At 38.8% G+C, this 14,173-nt stretch overlaps 3 protein-coding genes across 3 annotated transcripts; 1 reads left to right on the forward strand and 2 right to left on the reverse strand.

Moving 5' to 3' along the window:
- Nucleotides 1-568: 568 nt before the first annotated feature.
- On the reverse strand, nt 569-6,482 carry LOC107623292 (cellulose synthase A catalytic subunit 1 [UDP-forming]-like). The gene is made up of 7 exons (XM_016325500.3): nt 6,331-6,482; nt 4,955-5,150; nt 4,669-4,868; nt 3,836-3,959; nt 2,208-2,388; nt 1,878-2,034; nt 569-1,044 (listed from the first exon to the last, which is right to left on the reverse strand). The coding sequence occupies exons 1-7, from the start codon at nt 6,400-6,402 to the stop codon at nt 985-987; spliced, it is 990 nt and encodes a 329-aa protein (XP_016180986.1). The 5' UTR covers nt 6,403-6,482; the 3' UTR covers nt 569-984.
- A 1,039-nt stretch (nt 6,483-7,521) lies between these two features.
- Nucleotides 7,522-11,150, forward strand: LOC107620640 (uncharacterized). Its single transcript, XM_016322772.2, has 2 exons — nt 7,522-8,320; nt 10,033-11,150. The coding sequence occupies exons 1-2, from the start codon at nt 7,522-7,524 to the stop codon at nt 11,148-11,150; spliced, it is 1,917 nt and encodes a 638-aa protein (XP_016178258.2).
- A 1,944-nt stretch (nt 11,151-13,094) lies between these two features.
- On the reverse strand, nt 13,095-13,802 carry LOC148580042 (uncharacterized). The gene is made up of 2 exons (XM_088491581.1): nt 13,650-13,802; nt 13,095-13,562 (listed from the first exon to the last, which is right to left on the reverse strand). The coding sequence occupies exons 1-2, from the start codon at nt 13,698-13,700 to the stop codon at nt 13,095-13,097; spliced, it is 519 nt and encodes a 172-aa protein (XP_088347707.1). The 5' UTR covers nt 13,701-13,802.
- Nucleotides 13,803-14,173: the final 371 nt, after the last annotated feature.

Raw genomic sequence — 14,173 nt, forward strand, 5'->3', positions numbered from 1 at the left:
CATTATTTGAAAACACGATTAAAAACCAACACCAAAATTTAAAGGCGACATTGTGAATGCCTTTTTTCCTTTTTTTTTTAACAATTGTGAACGCTTTTTTTTCTTGTAATTTGATTTATTAGTTCCGTTTGAATTTATTTGGACTCAATCAGTTAAATCAAGTTCTTTCTTTAGGCCCAAGCACTAACCAGGCTACATACACTAGTATTTAGTAAGAGTATTAATCGAAAATTCTAATTTTCATCTTTTTAATTTTTTAAAATATCAGCAAGATAAAAAAAAAATCAATGTTTTTATTTAAAATAATTACTAAAAGTTGGAAAACAATTCATTTGCTTGGTTTTGGAAGGCATCCTAACTAGTAACTACACCAAAATAAATTAATCTCGTTCTTTCATAATAGAGAAGCAATGCCCTAGAACATGAAAAGTACTAAATTTGAAGATGATTTAGCATCATTATAGTTGAATAATATAGAAATCAGTTATTAAAAGTCACAGTAACCGAAAATTAGATATAATAACTTTTGGGTATAGAATTAAAGGTTATAACTTACAATAACATAAAATGATAAAGAAAAATATATTTTTGATTAGATTCATATTCGATTGGTGGGAACTTGCCAGCTTGTCAAGGCGTTTTATGCTCCAACAAATCAATTTAAGTACCAAAATTACCGATCATGTCACAGTATCAAACCTATTAAAGAATAGAAACTCATGTTCCTAACAGAAATGTCCCTTTTGAGTAAACTTGTTAAACAAATCAAAACATTCTCGGACGGTATTTTTTCTTGCATGAGTATACATGATCGTTCAGTTGGTAATTTTGGTACTTCAGTGTGCCTTACAAAGAATCATTAGAATTAACTTCTCTTGTTTATCTCTTCTTGTTCATATCCCCCCCCCCCCCCCCTCTCCTCTTTTCTCTTCTGTTTTTCTTAACTTGTCTCTCTCTCTCTCTCTCCTGTATTTGCTATCAAGTTCATTCAGCATTTGTACCACTGTTGCTCCCTCTCCTGCTAGCTGTTGTATTCTTTAATATCTGCAAAAAGCAATCACACAAAGTTACAACTTACAAAACCAAAGCTATATATTTAAGAAAACCAAATTCATCAGCAGCCACAGAGGAGTGAAACATAACATGTAAAGTTTGCAAACATATAGGATCAAATAAATAAGAACCAAACACATAAAGATGAGCAATTTACTTTGACATAATGTGGGAAAGACAACAGGCCTCTTAGCATGATGCTTAGAGATTCATAATGTATGGCAATTTCCACCACCCATTCTCCGAGTTATGTATTGTTCAGTAAACCGAAGATATACGGCCATTTGCTAAAAGTTCAATCTCATTTCATCTACATAAATTCCTATCCAAACTGATCCTAAAGATTGTAAACTATCGAAGAGATCACGCAAATATCCTTTATATTCTTTCACTAAAGTATATATATCCACAGAAACAATAGATAAAGAGAAGCTATGAGGATGCCTTAAATTGTTTTGCAGCTTTTATTTTGTCAGCAGATGAAGCTATAAAAGAAAGCATAAATCATGACTGTGTTTAATGCTTTAGACAGAATGCAAAGTTGCGTTTGCATTTTGTCTCTAAGATGAACAAAAAGAAACAAAAAAACTGGAAAAAAGAAAGAGATAGAGAAACAGTGACAAATATTTTCTGCCACTATTAGGAAGTATAGAAAATACAAGAATTTTGTCTCTCATACAGAAAAGAAAAAGGAAAACAAAATTATTTCTATGTCTACGCCTCCATAAACAAATGAATATCACAATGGTGATGAGAATATATTGAACAACTATAATGTGATTGTGACAATGACATGGTATAATAAATATGCAATACTGACATACTTGTCTTAGCATTTGATTCTCATTCTGCAAAGTGGAAAGCCTCTCTTTGAGCTCTGAGTTCTTCTTCTCCAAGTCTTTGACTCTGGTTTCCAAATCGATCAAATATGCCTTTTTCCTCTCCCTTGCTTGTTGAGCTGACACTCTGTTCCTCAGTAGCCTATTTCCATTTTCATACCCCACCAACGAAAGAAACAATTAGAAATGCAACAAAACAAAACCAGAGAAAAAGCAAAAGAAAGTAACCATGAATAGATGAAAGATTGGTATTCTTTTCTTGTTAGAAAAATCAGTTATTGTTTCCCCATATCACCAACCTTACACAAACATTACCTCTTTAGCCGTTTGTTTTCTTTGTCTGCCGGGCTTCTGCCTCTCTTCCGTTGACCATCCCCAGTCCCCTGACCACGTTCTTGCCCACCAGTTGGACCGGCGCCTGGACGGGAAGCTGAAGGTCCAGCAGATTCACCTCCGATCTCTGGCACTCTTCTTACCTCTTCATCACTCTCAAGACCTGGATCATGTGAAAAAGGGGGAAAAATCAAGATGACCAAATTATTTCTATATATATGGAAACAACACAACAGCAAGAATGCATTCATTCAATGAACTCTGGCAGCAAAAAAGATTACATGAATAATATGACCGGATTCCCCTTTACAAGAACAAAAGGGTAAAAAAATTCTCAACGTGACAGAATTTTTCAACTCCTCAACATATCTAAGAGAGGAATTGCTCTTCAGTATATAATGCTACCACCAACACCAAATAGTGATGTATATAGCATACTGCCACAAAGATTTGGTTTCCTACCACCAATACTTGTTAATTAAACTATGAACTGCAAGTTAGGAACCTTAATATCAGATAAAGAAGGAAAGACATTTAATAATCTGTAATTTTGTATTACTAACAAAATGAAAGATTTGGTTGCGAGGTATTATCTCATGCACAACGTCATAACAGCCCCTTTTCTAATTCGATATTAAATTACAGCAATAGTATTAATATTAGGACACCTAGCAGCAGATTAACATTTCAAATTGATGAAACTTTTTTATGAAGAAAAAGAGAGCACCTTAATAAAAGCGAGAATTGACGGAAGGAATCTGACAGTGATTATGGCTGTTGAAACTTTTGACCTTTGACAGTGAGAAAAACACCAGATGAGTTCAAACGTAAAGCCTAGAGAAATCCGCTTAATCAAAGGATGATCTAAAGTTCAACCGTTATTGGACTATCTTCCATAAAACATGTATTGGTAAATTGGGAAAAGACTGTGTTGGCCAACACTTCGGTAGGAGTATGATATAATTGGTTTAGAAAATGCTCACCACACTGGAATTCTTGAATAATGATAGCAATGAGCCCTAATTCTCTACAAAGTTGAAAGAATAAGGACAATGCCATAATTCCATCAATACCCAAAAGTTGAAAACTTGTATAGTAGTTCTCAATATTGCCTCTCAAATCCCACCTTTCCTAATATCCATTCATAACCTACTCCTCCCAAGCATGACATGTAACTAATATCAATTTCCAAAATTTTTCAAACCAAAAAGCTTCTAAAACTTCTATCTGAATCTAGTAAACTATTAACATATATAAAAAGAAGAATGTATAAACCACTAAAGGTAATAACGCCTCAATTCTTGCATCAAAAATCACAATTAATTTTTCTTAAACTTGGACACTGAGGAAGAATATTCCATACTTTGGTTAGTTTTAGTGTGGATGTACATATAATATATAGGTGTAGGAATTACATTAGGTATTTAGTAGCTTCAGCAAAAACAAGATTTTATCTTCTATTTCAAAATTAAGGGACCTGAATCATCTTTTTGTCCTATGGTGGGTTGACAACAGTAACTTAAACTGCAATGATAGAAATGTTCAATTGAATATTCCAAAAAACAATAAAGTTTGGCATACTACCATCACATCAGGTTAACTTTTGATACCTGGCTGCTTTGAATCGGTGTAGGAAAGTGAGTGAGCCTTGGATGGACCCAAAGGACCCAAAGGACCAGATGTAGCTTGAACAGATTTTGTATCAGGAGTAGCACACGGTTTTTCACCAGATAGCTGACGATACAAAAGAGATTAATTTGTTGTTTGTTCATTTTAGTAAATCAATGCAAAAGCATCAAATACGTGTAGAGGGTTGTTTTCAAACTATTTGTTGTTTCTATCAGCGTAGTTCATGATCATGATCAATAGAACATGGCAGAGAAAAAATAAAGGTGTCGAACATATTCTAAAATGTGGCTCGCTGATCTCTAACGCCTATCTAACACAATGTTAACGAAGAAAAGGAAAGCACAAGTGCCATTGAATTATATATATATATATATATATATATATATATGAAAACATAAATAGAGTTCATATCTAAATGAATAACAATAAAGACTTGATTTATATTATTTCCTTACACATACAATCACTTATTTCACTGAGCATTCTTTAAATATTGACTTCTACATCAAGCACAAAATTAAAGGCAGCAGAACAAATAGAAGTAAGAAGCAACCTTACCAAACTCACAAGGCTTCATAAATAAACTCTTAAGAGAGAATGTAAAGCACAAGAACAAAATGAGAGAAAACGTGGTGGAAGATCTTGAAAGTTTACGAGTCTCAAAGAGTTTGAGTTACAAGCATACTCAAATTGAGAATATCAAAAATAGCATGAATTTTTCTTTTTCTATATCATACTTCAATTTTTTTTTATCAAATATAAACTTACTAGCATACTCAAGTTGAAAATATCAAAAACAAGTTTATTACATTACCGGCTGCCTATTTGTCATATGGAGATTTGAATTTGGCATCCGAGAATCATGTCCCGACGAAGAAGAGAGGTCAGCATCTTCTTCCCATTGCATCCCTGCTGTGTTAATGTTTCCTTCTCCATAATTTACCTCATTCTCTATATCATCAACATCATCATCATCTTCATAATCATCCTCATCTCCCTCCAAATGGGAACTATCTGAAAACCAGATTCATGTCTGTTAAAATTCATTTCAGGACCCAAAGGTGTAACAATAAAATAATGTATTATGCACAAGCTAGCACCTTTGTGACTATTGTATCTGGTCTTGCACTGGGGGCAAGATTGGTTCCCATTCTCGCACTCACATTCATAGCAACGGTGACAAAGTGGGAAGGAACATTCTTGGCAAGCAACAAAAACATCACCGGTGGCTGTTAATCCAACAGTATCGCCACATATCTGACAGATTTTACCATTCAAATTCTTCAAGGGTTTACACTGCAAGTAAGGTATATCAATTACACGTTAGAATTGGATCATATTAGAAAACATTAAGCATGTAAGTACCAAATTTAAGGTCAAAACTTAAAATGTGACATGGCCAAAGGCCAACAGTATTAAGATTAAACAAGTTCTCCTTTATCATAATCTTGATGTCTGAAAAATCTTGACTGAACACAGATTCAATCATTAAGTAAATTTAATTGGATAAACTGAACTAAAAGAGTTTTCCAAGACATTTTCCACTGACAAATCCAACAAAAGAAGAAAGTATTTAGCAGCATATAGAAATTAGAATTCCCTTCAATTGGAAGGGAAAATGAATAAATAAAGAGCACTCATGTGAAATCTCTATATCTCTATAACTATACAGACTACAACTTCCATCTCCCATTTCAATTGCAAGAACATATCATCCTGGTTAACTGGATTCTAACGCGAGATCTTGCTCACTTGAGATCTGTTCCCTATTGACTATGTTTGTTGGTTTTGGAAGGAGGAAAGAGGCAACAACATTGTGCCACTGTGCAGTATACACCACTACTTAGAGTATTTGGTCACTTTGTATTTGTGTATAAATACATATGTTGTTTCGTACGTTTTCAATATATATTTTGTATTTTAGCATGTATTTTATACCAGTGAGCGGTGACGATTTGGTGGCTGGTTTTTTGTGTGTAAACGTAGCATGGATGTTTCATAAAAGCAAGTGTTATGTGATAGGATTAGACATGCTGTATCCATTTGGTGTAAAGCTTGTGATCTTTCATCATCTTTATAGGCTTGTTGAGAGATTGAAAAACTATGCTAAAACGATTAATCTCGTGGTTGTTTTTTGCACTTGTAAAGAAAAACTCTTATCCTCTATCTTGTATTATTCTTGTCTTAACGAAATTCTTCTTTTATTTATTTAAAAAACTTCAAGAACAGATAACGGAACTTTGGGAGAGAAACCATTCATAAACACAGACTGATGCAGAATAAGTAAATACAAAACTAAACAAATCAAAACGAAAACAACATTGTGATCGTCCATAATCTTATGAACAAAAAACGAAAAGTTGGTAAATTAAAATTTTGAAAACAAAATTATCTATATCATTTGCGTAAAGGGATTACACAGAAGCTGATTTTTTTTTTTTTAACACAAAAGAGGATACGATACTAAGTTACTAACCCCAATGTCGGAACCGTTCCTAACTCCTAGGACATCGCGCGGCCCAGTCGCAATTCCACCACTTTGATCCATTCCTTTATTTTTTTTTCCCAAACTGTTCAGCCAACTCAACAGTCACTCTCTCCCTTGAATTGTTGTTACTTGTTGCTGTTGTTTGCTTCGCTGCCATGTTCTTAGGTTCTATGCAAAAATATTAGCCGTTGGATGATTTGGGATCTTATGGTGGAAAAGTGGTCATCGTGGAGGAACGCCAGCCATGTAGAACCTAGTTAATCAAAGGCTGGTATGTGAGATCGTGGAGGATTGTAAGCCGTTGGATTCGTTATGTATCGGACGGACAAGGAGTGCAGTGGAGTGTAAAATTCAGTGGGGACCACGTGTAACTGACTGGCAGATGTGTTTATGGGAATTATGCGTGGGGTCACTGCAGTATAAAATTCAAAAGAAAAAAGAATTTCGTAATAAAAATACTTTTATAACCTATTGTAATTTTTTTTTTAGAAACTATCAGGGTATATTGATGTAATACTATTAATAAAAATAAAAATTAATTTAGTTTTTCAGTGTAGTTATTTTATATTTTGTTATATTACATCATGTGTACTCCTAAAAACTCGGCAGCTATCCTTCTCAGCTAACTAACCAAATATTTCGGCACCAAGAGCAGACCTCAAACGTAACTTGATCACAGTCACACGCAAGTCAGATCCTATCTTCAGCGCGTTACTAACAAACGGAACTCACCAAGAATATCGGAACAAACCTAACAGTATAGACCCCCCACTCGTCTATAAAACAGAACCAAGCAAACTCACAAAGGCTCAGGTTACACATACTCGCTCTAGTTTATTTCATTTATTCTCTGATAATTCTCATTCTTACTTGAGCGTTGGAGTGCTCTTTGCAAGTGCTCCCGCCGTCGTGTTTCAAGAGGCCGAGGTTTCCTTATAACACCACTCCCTGGACGAGACATAGCTCCTCCCGGAAGTCAAGCAGCCGACCTAGGCGTTGTATACCTCGGCTCACTCTGGACAGAACATTTGGCGCCTACCGTGAGGCCCGAAAGTTAATTTAACCCCACTACCTTTTTATATCGCACTTTGCATTTCTTTTTTACGCAGGGTTTCTCAACCTTCGAACATGGCCGATAATGGAGTCCACCAACTCACTTAGGCCGAACTCATGGCCTAGATGGCTGAGCTACAAGTTGAAGTCAAAAGACTTGCCGAACTATCCACCCAAAACAACGCTAGTAAATGTGAGGAGAATGGTTCCAAAGGAAAAGGCAACGCAGACCTACTAAGTGTCAACCCACCAAAGGAGAAACTGACCTTGGACAACCCGTTCTCCGAGGAAATCACCAATTACAAGATGCTAAAAAATTTCACGCTGCCTTCTTCACTCGAGCCATATAAGGGGATTGGTGACCCCCGGGCTCATATTAAAAAATTTCAATCTATGATGTTCTTTAATGGCCCTAATAATGAACCTGTTCTTTGCAGAGCTTTCCCTACTTACCTTGACGGCGCTGCGCTACTTTGGTTTTCAAAACTACCTGCAGGTTCGATCTCTTCTTTTGAAGAACTGTCAAAATCCTTCATAGACTACTTCGCTGCAGCACAGATATATGTACACGGATTAGACTACCTCGGCACCATCCGCCAAGGTCCCCAAGAAAGCTTGAAAGACTATCTGACCAGATTTGCAGAAGCAACAATGGAAATACCCGATCTGGATCCTGCCATCCACCTGCATGCCCTGAAGGCCGGACTCCGACCCGGAAAATTCAGAGAGACAATCGCGATAACTAAGCCGAAGACTTTGGAAGAATTCCGAGAAAGGTCAGCAGAACAGATGGAGATTGAAGAGCTCTGCAAAGCCGAAAGAACGGAGAGAAAACAGCCAAAGAAAGAGGATGACAGAGCCACAAGGTCGGCAAATATCAAAGACTCCAGAAAACCCTTCAGACTGACCCCAAAATTCGACAATGGTATGCGAAATTGTGATCATCAACAATGGCGCCAAATGACTTGGAGCTCTTAAACGTGAATCACACTTTGTCACAATTCCGCACAACTAACCAGCAAGTGCACTGGGTCGTCCAAGTAATAAACCTTACGTGAGTAAGGGTCGATCCCACGGAGACTGTCGGCTTGAAGCAAGCTATGGTCACCTTGTAAATCTCAGTCAGGCGAATTCAGATGGTGATGGAGAATTGATAATTAAAAGATAAATAAAACATAAAATAAAGATAGAGATACTTATGTAATTCTTTGGTTGGAATTTCAGATAAGCGTATGAAGATGCTTTGTTCCTCCTGAACCTCTGCTTTCCTATTGCCTTCTTCCAATCATTCATACTCCTTTCCATGGCAAGCTTTATGTTGGGCATCACCGTTGTCAATGGCTACTTCCCGTCCTCTCAGTGAAAACGTTCCAAATGCGCTGTCACCGCACGGCTAATCATCTGTCGGTTCTCGATCATGTTGGAATAGGATCCATTGATCCTTTTCCGTCTGTCACACGCCCAACAATCGCGAGTTTGAAGCTCGTCACAGTCATCCCTTCCCAGATCCTACTCGGAATACCACAGACAAGGTTTAGACTTTCCAAATCTCAAGAATGACCGCCAATAATTCTAGCCTATACCACGAAGGTTCCGATCTTAGATTAGAAACCCAAGAGATACGCATTCAAGCCATTGCTAGTAGAACAGAGGTGGTTGTCAGGCACATGTTCATAGGTGAGAATGATTATGAGTGTCACGGATCATCACATTCATCAAGTTGAAGAACGAATGAATATCTTAGAGAAGAAGTAGGCGTGAATTGAATAGAAAAACAGTAGTACTTTGCATTAATTCATGAAGAACAGCAGAGCTCCACACCTTAATCTATGGTGTGTAGAAACTCCACCGTTGAAAATACATAAGAACAAAAGGTTCTAGGCATGGCCGTGAGGCCAGCCCCCAAACGTGAAAAGGTCTATCCAAGTATGAAAATACAATAGCAAAAGGTCCTATTTATAGAAAACTAGTAGCCTAGGGTTACAGAAATAAGTAATTAATGCAGAAATCTTCTTCCGGGCCCACTTGGTATGTGCTTGGGCTGAGCATTTAAGCTTTCATGTGTAGAGACTTTTCTTGGAGTTAAACGCCAGCTTTTGTGCCAGTTTGGGCGTTTAACTCCAGCTTTTATGCCAGTTCTGGCGTTTTGACGCCAGAATTTTTGTGCTGACTTGGAACGCCGGTTTGGGCCACCAAATCTCGGGCAAAGTATAGACTATTATATATTTCTGGAAAGCCCAGGATGTCTACTTTCCAAAGCAATTGAGAGCGTGCCAATTGGGCTTCTGTAGCTCCAGAAAATTCACTTCAAGTGCAGGGAGGTCAGAATCCAACAGCATCTGCAGTCCTTTTTCAGCCTCTGAATAAGATTTTTGCTCAGGTCCCTCAATTTCAGCCAGAAAATACTTGAAATCATAGAAAAATACACAAACTCATAGTAAAGTCCAGAAATATAATTTTTATTTAAAAACTAATAAAAACATAATAAAAACTAACTAAAATATACTAAAAACATACTAAAAATATTGCCAAAAAGCGTATAAATTATCCGCTCATCAGACAACTACACCAAATTCAACACAAAGAGGGAAAAGATAATTAAAGAAATCCTCAGCGCTAAAATCATAAATCCACCAGCAAGGGCAAGAAGCTACCAGGACCAGCGATTCATCGACAAAAGCAAACACTGCGCTTTCCATCAGAAGTATGGACACACAACTAACGAATGCGTGATAGTTAAAGATCTGCTAGAGAGACTAGCTCGACAAGGCCTCCTTGACAAATATATTGAAGGAAGAAGGTACAAAGAAGGTAACAAAGACCGAGAAGAACGTCATCAAGCTACAGGGCATAAGGAGGACAACAAATGGTCAAACAACACTCCACCCAAAAGCATCATAAACTGTATATCCGGAGGATTCGCCTGGGGAGGTGAAACGACTTCGGCGCGAAAACGAAGCTACCGCGCAATTCTAGCAATCGAAGGAACAACACCACAAAACAATAAAAGTGCGCCTGACCTCAATATTACTTTCAGCCAGACAGATATATGCTCGGCGGCACCAAACTTGGACGATCCAGTGGTAATTTCCATCCAAACAGGCGAGTTACTGGTAAGAAAAGTCCTTTTGGACCCAGGTTGCAGTACAGATATTCTTTTTTACTCCACTTTCTTAAAAATGAAATTATCTGAAAAACTCATACAACCCTCATCTGGAGAACTAGTAGGGTTCTCCGGAGAAAGAGTCCCAATTAAAGGTTATGTATGGTTAAAAACGATGATGGAAGAGGACTCATTGTCACGAACTATTGATATACAATATCTAATAGTTGACTGCCCAAGCCCTTACAATATTATTCTCGGAAGACCTGCTCTGAACATGTTCAGGGCAGTAGTATCTACTCTTCATCTATGTGTTAAATTTCAGGCACAGGACGGCAGGATAGCTATACTTCACTCAGTCCGCCAACAAGCTCGGCAATGCTATAACGCAAGCCTGAAAAGGTCGGCCGCAAGACAAGAGTTCCAACAAGAGGTCAAAGCAATTCATAGCACAAATAAGATATTATCCCTAGCGGATCTTGACCCCAGAGAAGACACCGAAGAAAGACCTCAACCAGCGGACAAGCTCCAGAAGGTTCCACTGACGTCCAAATCGGAGCATGTCACATACATCGGCCAAGCGCTCCAAGGACAAGAAAGAACAGAACTTATACGGGTGTTACAAGCCAACGCCCAGATATGCCAGGGATAGACCTAAATATCATCTGCCCTAAACTTGCCACTGACAAAGCAGTCCAGCCTATAGCTCAGAAGAAGAGGAATCTCGGAGCAGAAAAATCAAAGGCAGCCCTAGAAGAGACTAGAAAGCTTCTTAGTGCAAAATTTATTAAAGAAATCCGATTCACCACATGGCTATCTAACGTGGTAATGGTAAGAAAAAACTCAGGTAAATGGCGCATGTGCGTCGACTTTACAGATTTGAACAAGGCATGTCCTAAAGATGCATACCCTTTGCCAAGCATTGACAAGCTTGTGGACAATGCATCAAGCTTCAAAAGCTTAAGCTTCATGGATGCATATTCTGGTTACAACCAGATTCTCATGCACCCAGAAGACCAAAGCAAAATAGCCTTCATAACTGAACATGGAAATTTTTGTTACAAAGTAATGCCATTTGGACTAAAGAACGCAGGTGCAACATACCAGCGCTTAATGGACAAGGTCTTCCGTGACCAAATAGGTTGGAACATAGAGATCTACGTTGATGATATGGTCGCCAAAACTACCTCGAAAAAGTCCCACTACGACGACCTCAGAGAAATATTTAAGCAAATCTGAGCATACAACATGAGACTAAACCCAGAGAAATGCGCCTTTGGGGTGCAAGGAGGCAAATTCCTCGGATTCATGCTGACATCACGGGGAATCGAGGCAAATCTTGAAAAATGTGACGCAGTACTCAACATGGCAAGCCCTAGAACAATAAAGAAGGTGCAACAATTGGCAGGTAGGGTAGCGGCTCTGTCCCGATTCTTACCGGCAGCGTCAAACCGATCTTATCACTTCTTCCAGACGATATCAAAGAACAAAAGTTCGAGTGGACAAAAGAGTGTGAGACAGCATTCAACGAACTCAAAGCCTTCTTATCATCACCACCAGTACTGCAAAGACCAGAGGATGGTAAACCTTTATATTTATATTTGTCCGCTTCTAATTACTTTATAAGCTCGGCTCTTGTCATTGAGACAGGAAAAATACAACGGCCAGTGTATTTCGGTCGAACACCCACAAACCAATGGGCAAGCCGAGGCTGCTAATCGAGTTATACTGCAGGCAATAAAGAAAAAGCTCGATAATGCGAAAGGAGAATGGGCGGAGCTAATTCCAGAAGTATTGTGGAGCTACAACACCACAATACAAACCACCACGGGCGAAACACCCTTCAAACTAGTCTATAGGTCGGAGGCGTTAATCCCGGTAGAGGTCAGAATTCCCACATTGAGAACCGAACTATACGACGAACTACATAACACAAACGCAAGAAACGCCGAGCTTGACCTCGTAGAAGAAGACAGGGAAATCGCCGCCATTAAGCAGAGAGCCCAGAAACAACTAGCAGAAAGAAAGTATAATAAGAAGGTGGTTCCGAGGACATTCGAGGAGGGTGACTTAGTCCTCAGACGAACAGAAGAAGCCAGACGACCTCCTTCACATGGAAAGCTCGCCGCAAACTGGGAAGGACCATTCCGAGTATCCAGAGTGCTCGGAATGGGGGCTTACCAGCTACAAACATTACAAGGCAATCCAATTTCAGGGAATCAGAACATCTCTTCACTAAAGTTGTACAGATCATAAAATTGTACATTTTGCGAATGAAGGTACTCTTTTTCCCCCTTAGAGGTTTTTTTATCCCAAAATGGGTTTTTACCTAAGGAGGGTTTTAATGAGGCCGGACGCCCAAATCAAACAAATGCAACCGATTATTTGTTCACCAATCTTACACTACTGTTTAATACACCATTCTATCAAAATAACTATATCATCAAGGTGACCTAACCACGGTCAACGCATAACTTAAGTCAAAACAAGAACTAAGTGTTCACAAAACATCAAAACGACTATAACTCGGCCAAACAAAACAAAATAAGTCATCATTACAAACAAAACATGTCCAAACACATAAATAAAAAACAACTCAAGGAGGAGGGGCGTTCTCGTCATGGTCCTCCACTGTGCCATCCACCACCAACTTCCCATCAATAACGACCTTTGTCACGTCCATCCAAGCACAATCAAAATTAGGTGCCAAAGTGGCAATCTGACTAACAGCTTGATCGAAACCAGAAGCAAACATTTCCATACCCAACTCCTCCAATTCGTGAACTCGGGAAGTCAGCTGACCTTTAGCCAAGTCACTATCCTTGATGTTGGACTGGAGGAGCCGAATCTGATCCCTGAGACGATTAACCTCGTCCTTAAATGACTTCAGCTTCAATGTCACATCCGCAATCGCCTCGTCCTTCTCCTTCAAAGCCTTCTCCATTATAGTATCTTTATCCTTCAACAACTTCTCCAGCTCGGCAGCTCTCCCCGCACTTGCCTGCTGCTCAGCTCCGATCAATTCGGTAGTACGACTAACGCACATCAAGCGTGAAGTAACAATCTATCAATGGCAACACGAAAACACATAAACAACGGCAGTAACACTAGAGGGCAAAAAGAAATAGAATAAATAAACACAGAGGCTAACCTGAATAAATTTTCCCATACCCTCCATCCCAATACGACGAGTCATGAGCATGTCGCCAGGGTATTGAGAAACCCTATCAGAGAGCTCGGCTATGGGGAACTGGTCACTCCATAGAGAATGAGTGCTCGTCCCTGGTATGAACCCGTGAAGTCTCCTTTGCTGATCAAATGCAGACCTAGCATCCCCCGCAATATCCTTATCACATTCGGAAATAACCTCCAGAGACTGATCCGTTTCATCTCTCTTTCTCTTATGTGACGATGCGGGGTGGGCAGTGGATTGAACTACCTCGCCACCACCATCCTTGAGAACCCCAGAAACTCCAGCATCCTTCTCCTTTTTCTTCTTAAAAAAGATTGGAATCGAGAGAGATCAAGAAGAGGAGCTCGCCCACCTGCAAAAGGAAGAACAGTCAAATAAACAAAATAAATACACAACAGACAGTACAGTAACCATCGTTACCTATGTAAGCTTTCAAACCCTCACTATCACCTACATCATGCAGACGAAGAAGGTCGAGAATT

Source organism: Arachis ipaensis, chromosome B10 (genome assembly GCF_059453495.1).
Source record: "Arachis ipaensis isolate K30076 ecotype BB chromosome B10, ASM5945349v1, whole genome shotgun sequence".
Taxonomy (NCBI): Eukaryota; Viridiplantae; Streptophyta; class Magnoliopsida; order Fabales; family Fabaceae; genus Arachis; species Arachis ipaensis.

What these genes read in the sequence shown, in the direction of transcription:
- LOC107623292 (XM_016325500.3), bottom strand. Translation starts at nt 6,402, where the DNA reads ATGGATCAAAGTGGTGGAATTGCGACTGGGCCGCGCGATGTCCTAGGA. An exon ending in CACCGATTCAAAGCAGCCAG is followed by an intron (nt 2,389 to 3,835) that starts GTATCAAAAGTT and finishes CACATGATCCAG; the next exon opens with GTCTTGAGAGTGATGAAGAG. An exon ending in AGAATCAAATGCTAAGACAA is followed by an intron (nt 1,045 to 1,877) that starts GTATGTCAGTAT and finishes TGCTTTTTGCAG; the next exon opens with ATATTAAAGAATACAACAGC.
- LOC107620640 (XM_016322772.2), top strand. Translation starts at nt 7,522, where the DNA reads ATGGCTGAGCTACAAGTTGAAGTCAAAAGACTTGCCGAACTATCCACC. An exon ending in GACCCCAAAATTCGACAATG is followed by an intron (nt 8,321 to 10,032) that starts GTATGCGAAATT and finishes TAAATCCACCAG; the next exon opens with CAAGGGCAAGAAGCTACCAG.
- LOC148580042 (XM_088491581.1), bottom strand. Translation starts at nt 13,700, where the DNA reads ATGCTCATGACTCGTCGTATTGGGATGGAGGGTATGGGAAAATTTATT. An exon ending in GTATGGGAAAATTTATTCAG is followed by an intron (nt 13,563 to 13,649) that starts GTTAGCCTCTGT and finishes TGCCATTGATAG; the next exon opens with ATTGTTACTTCACGCTTGAT.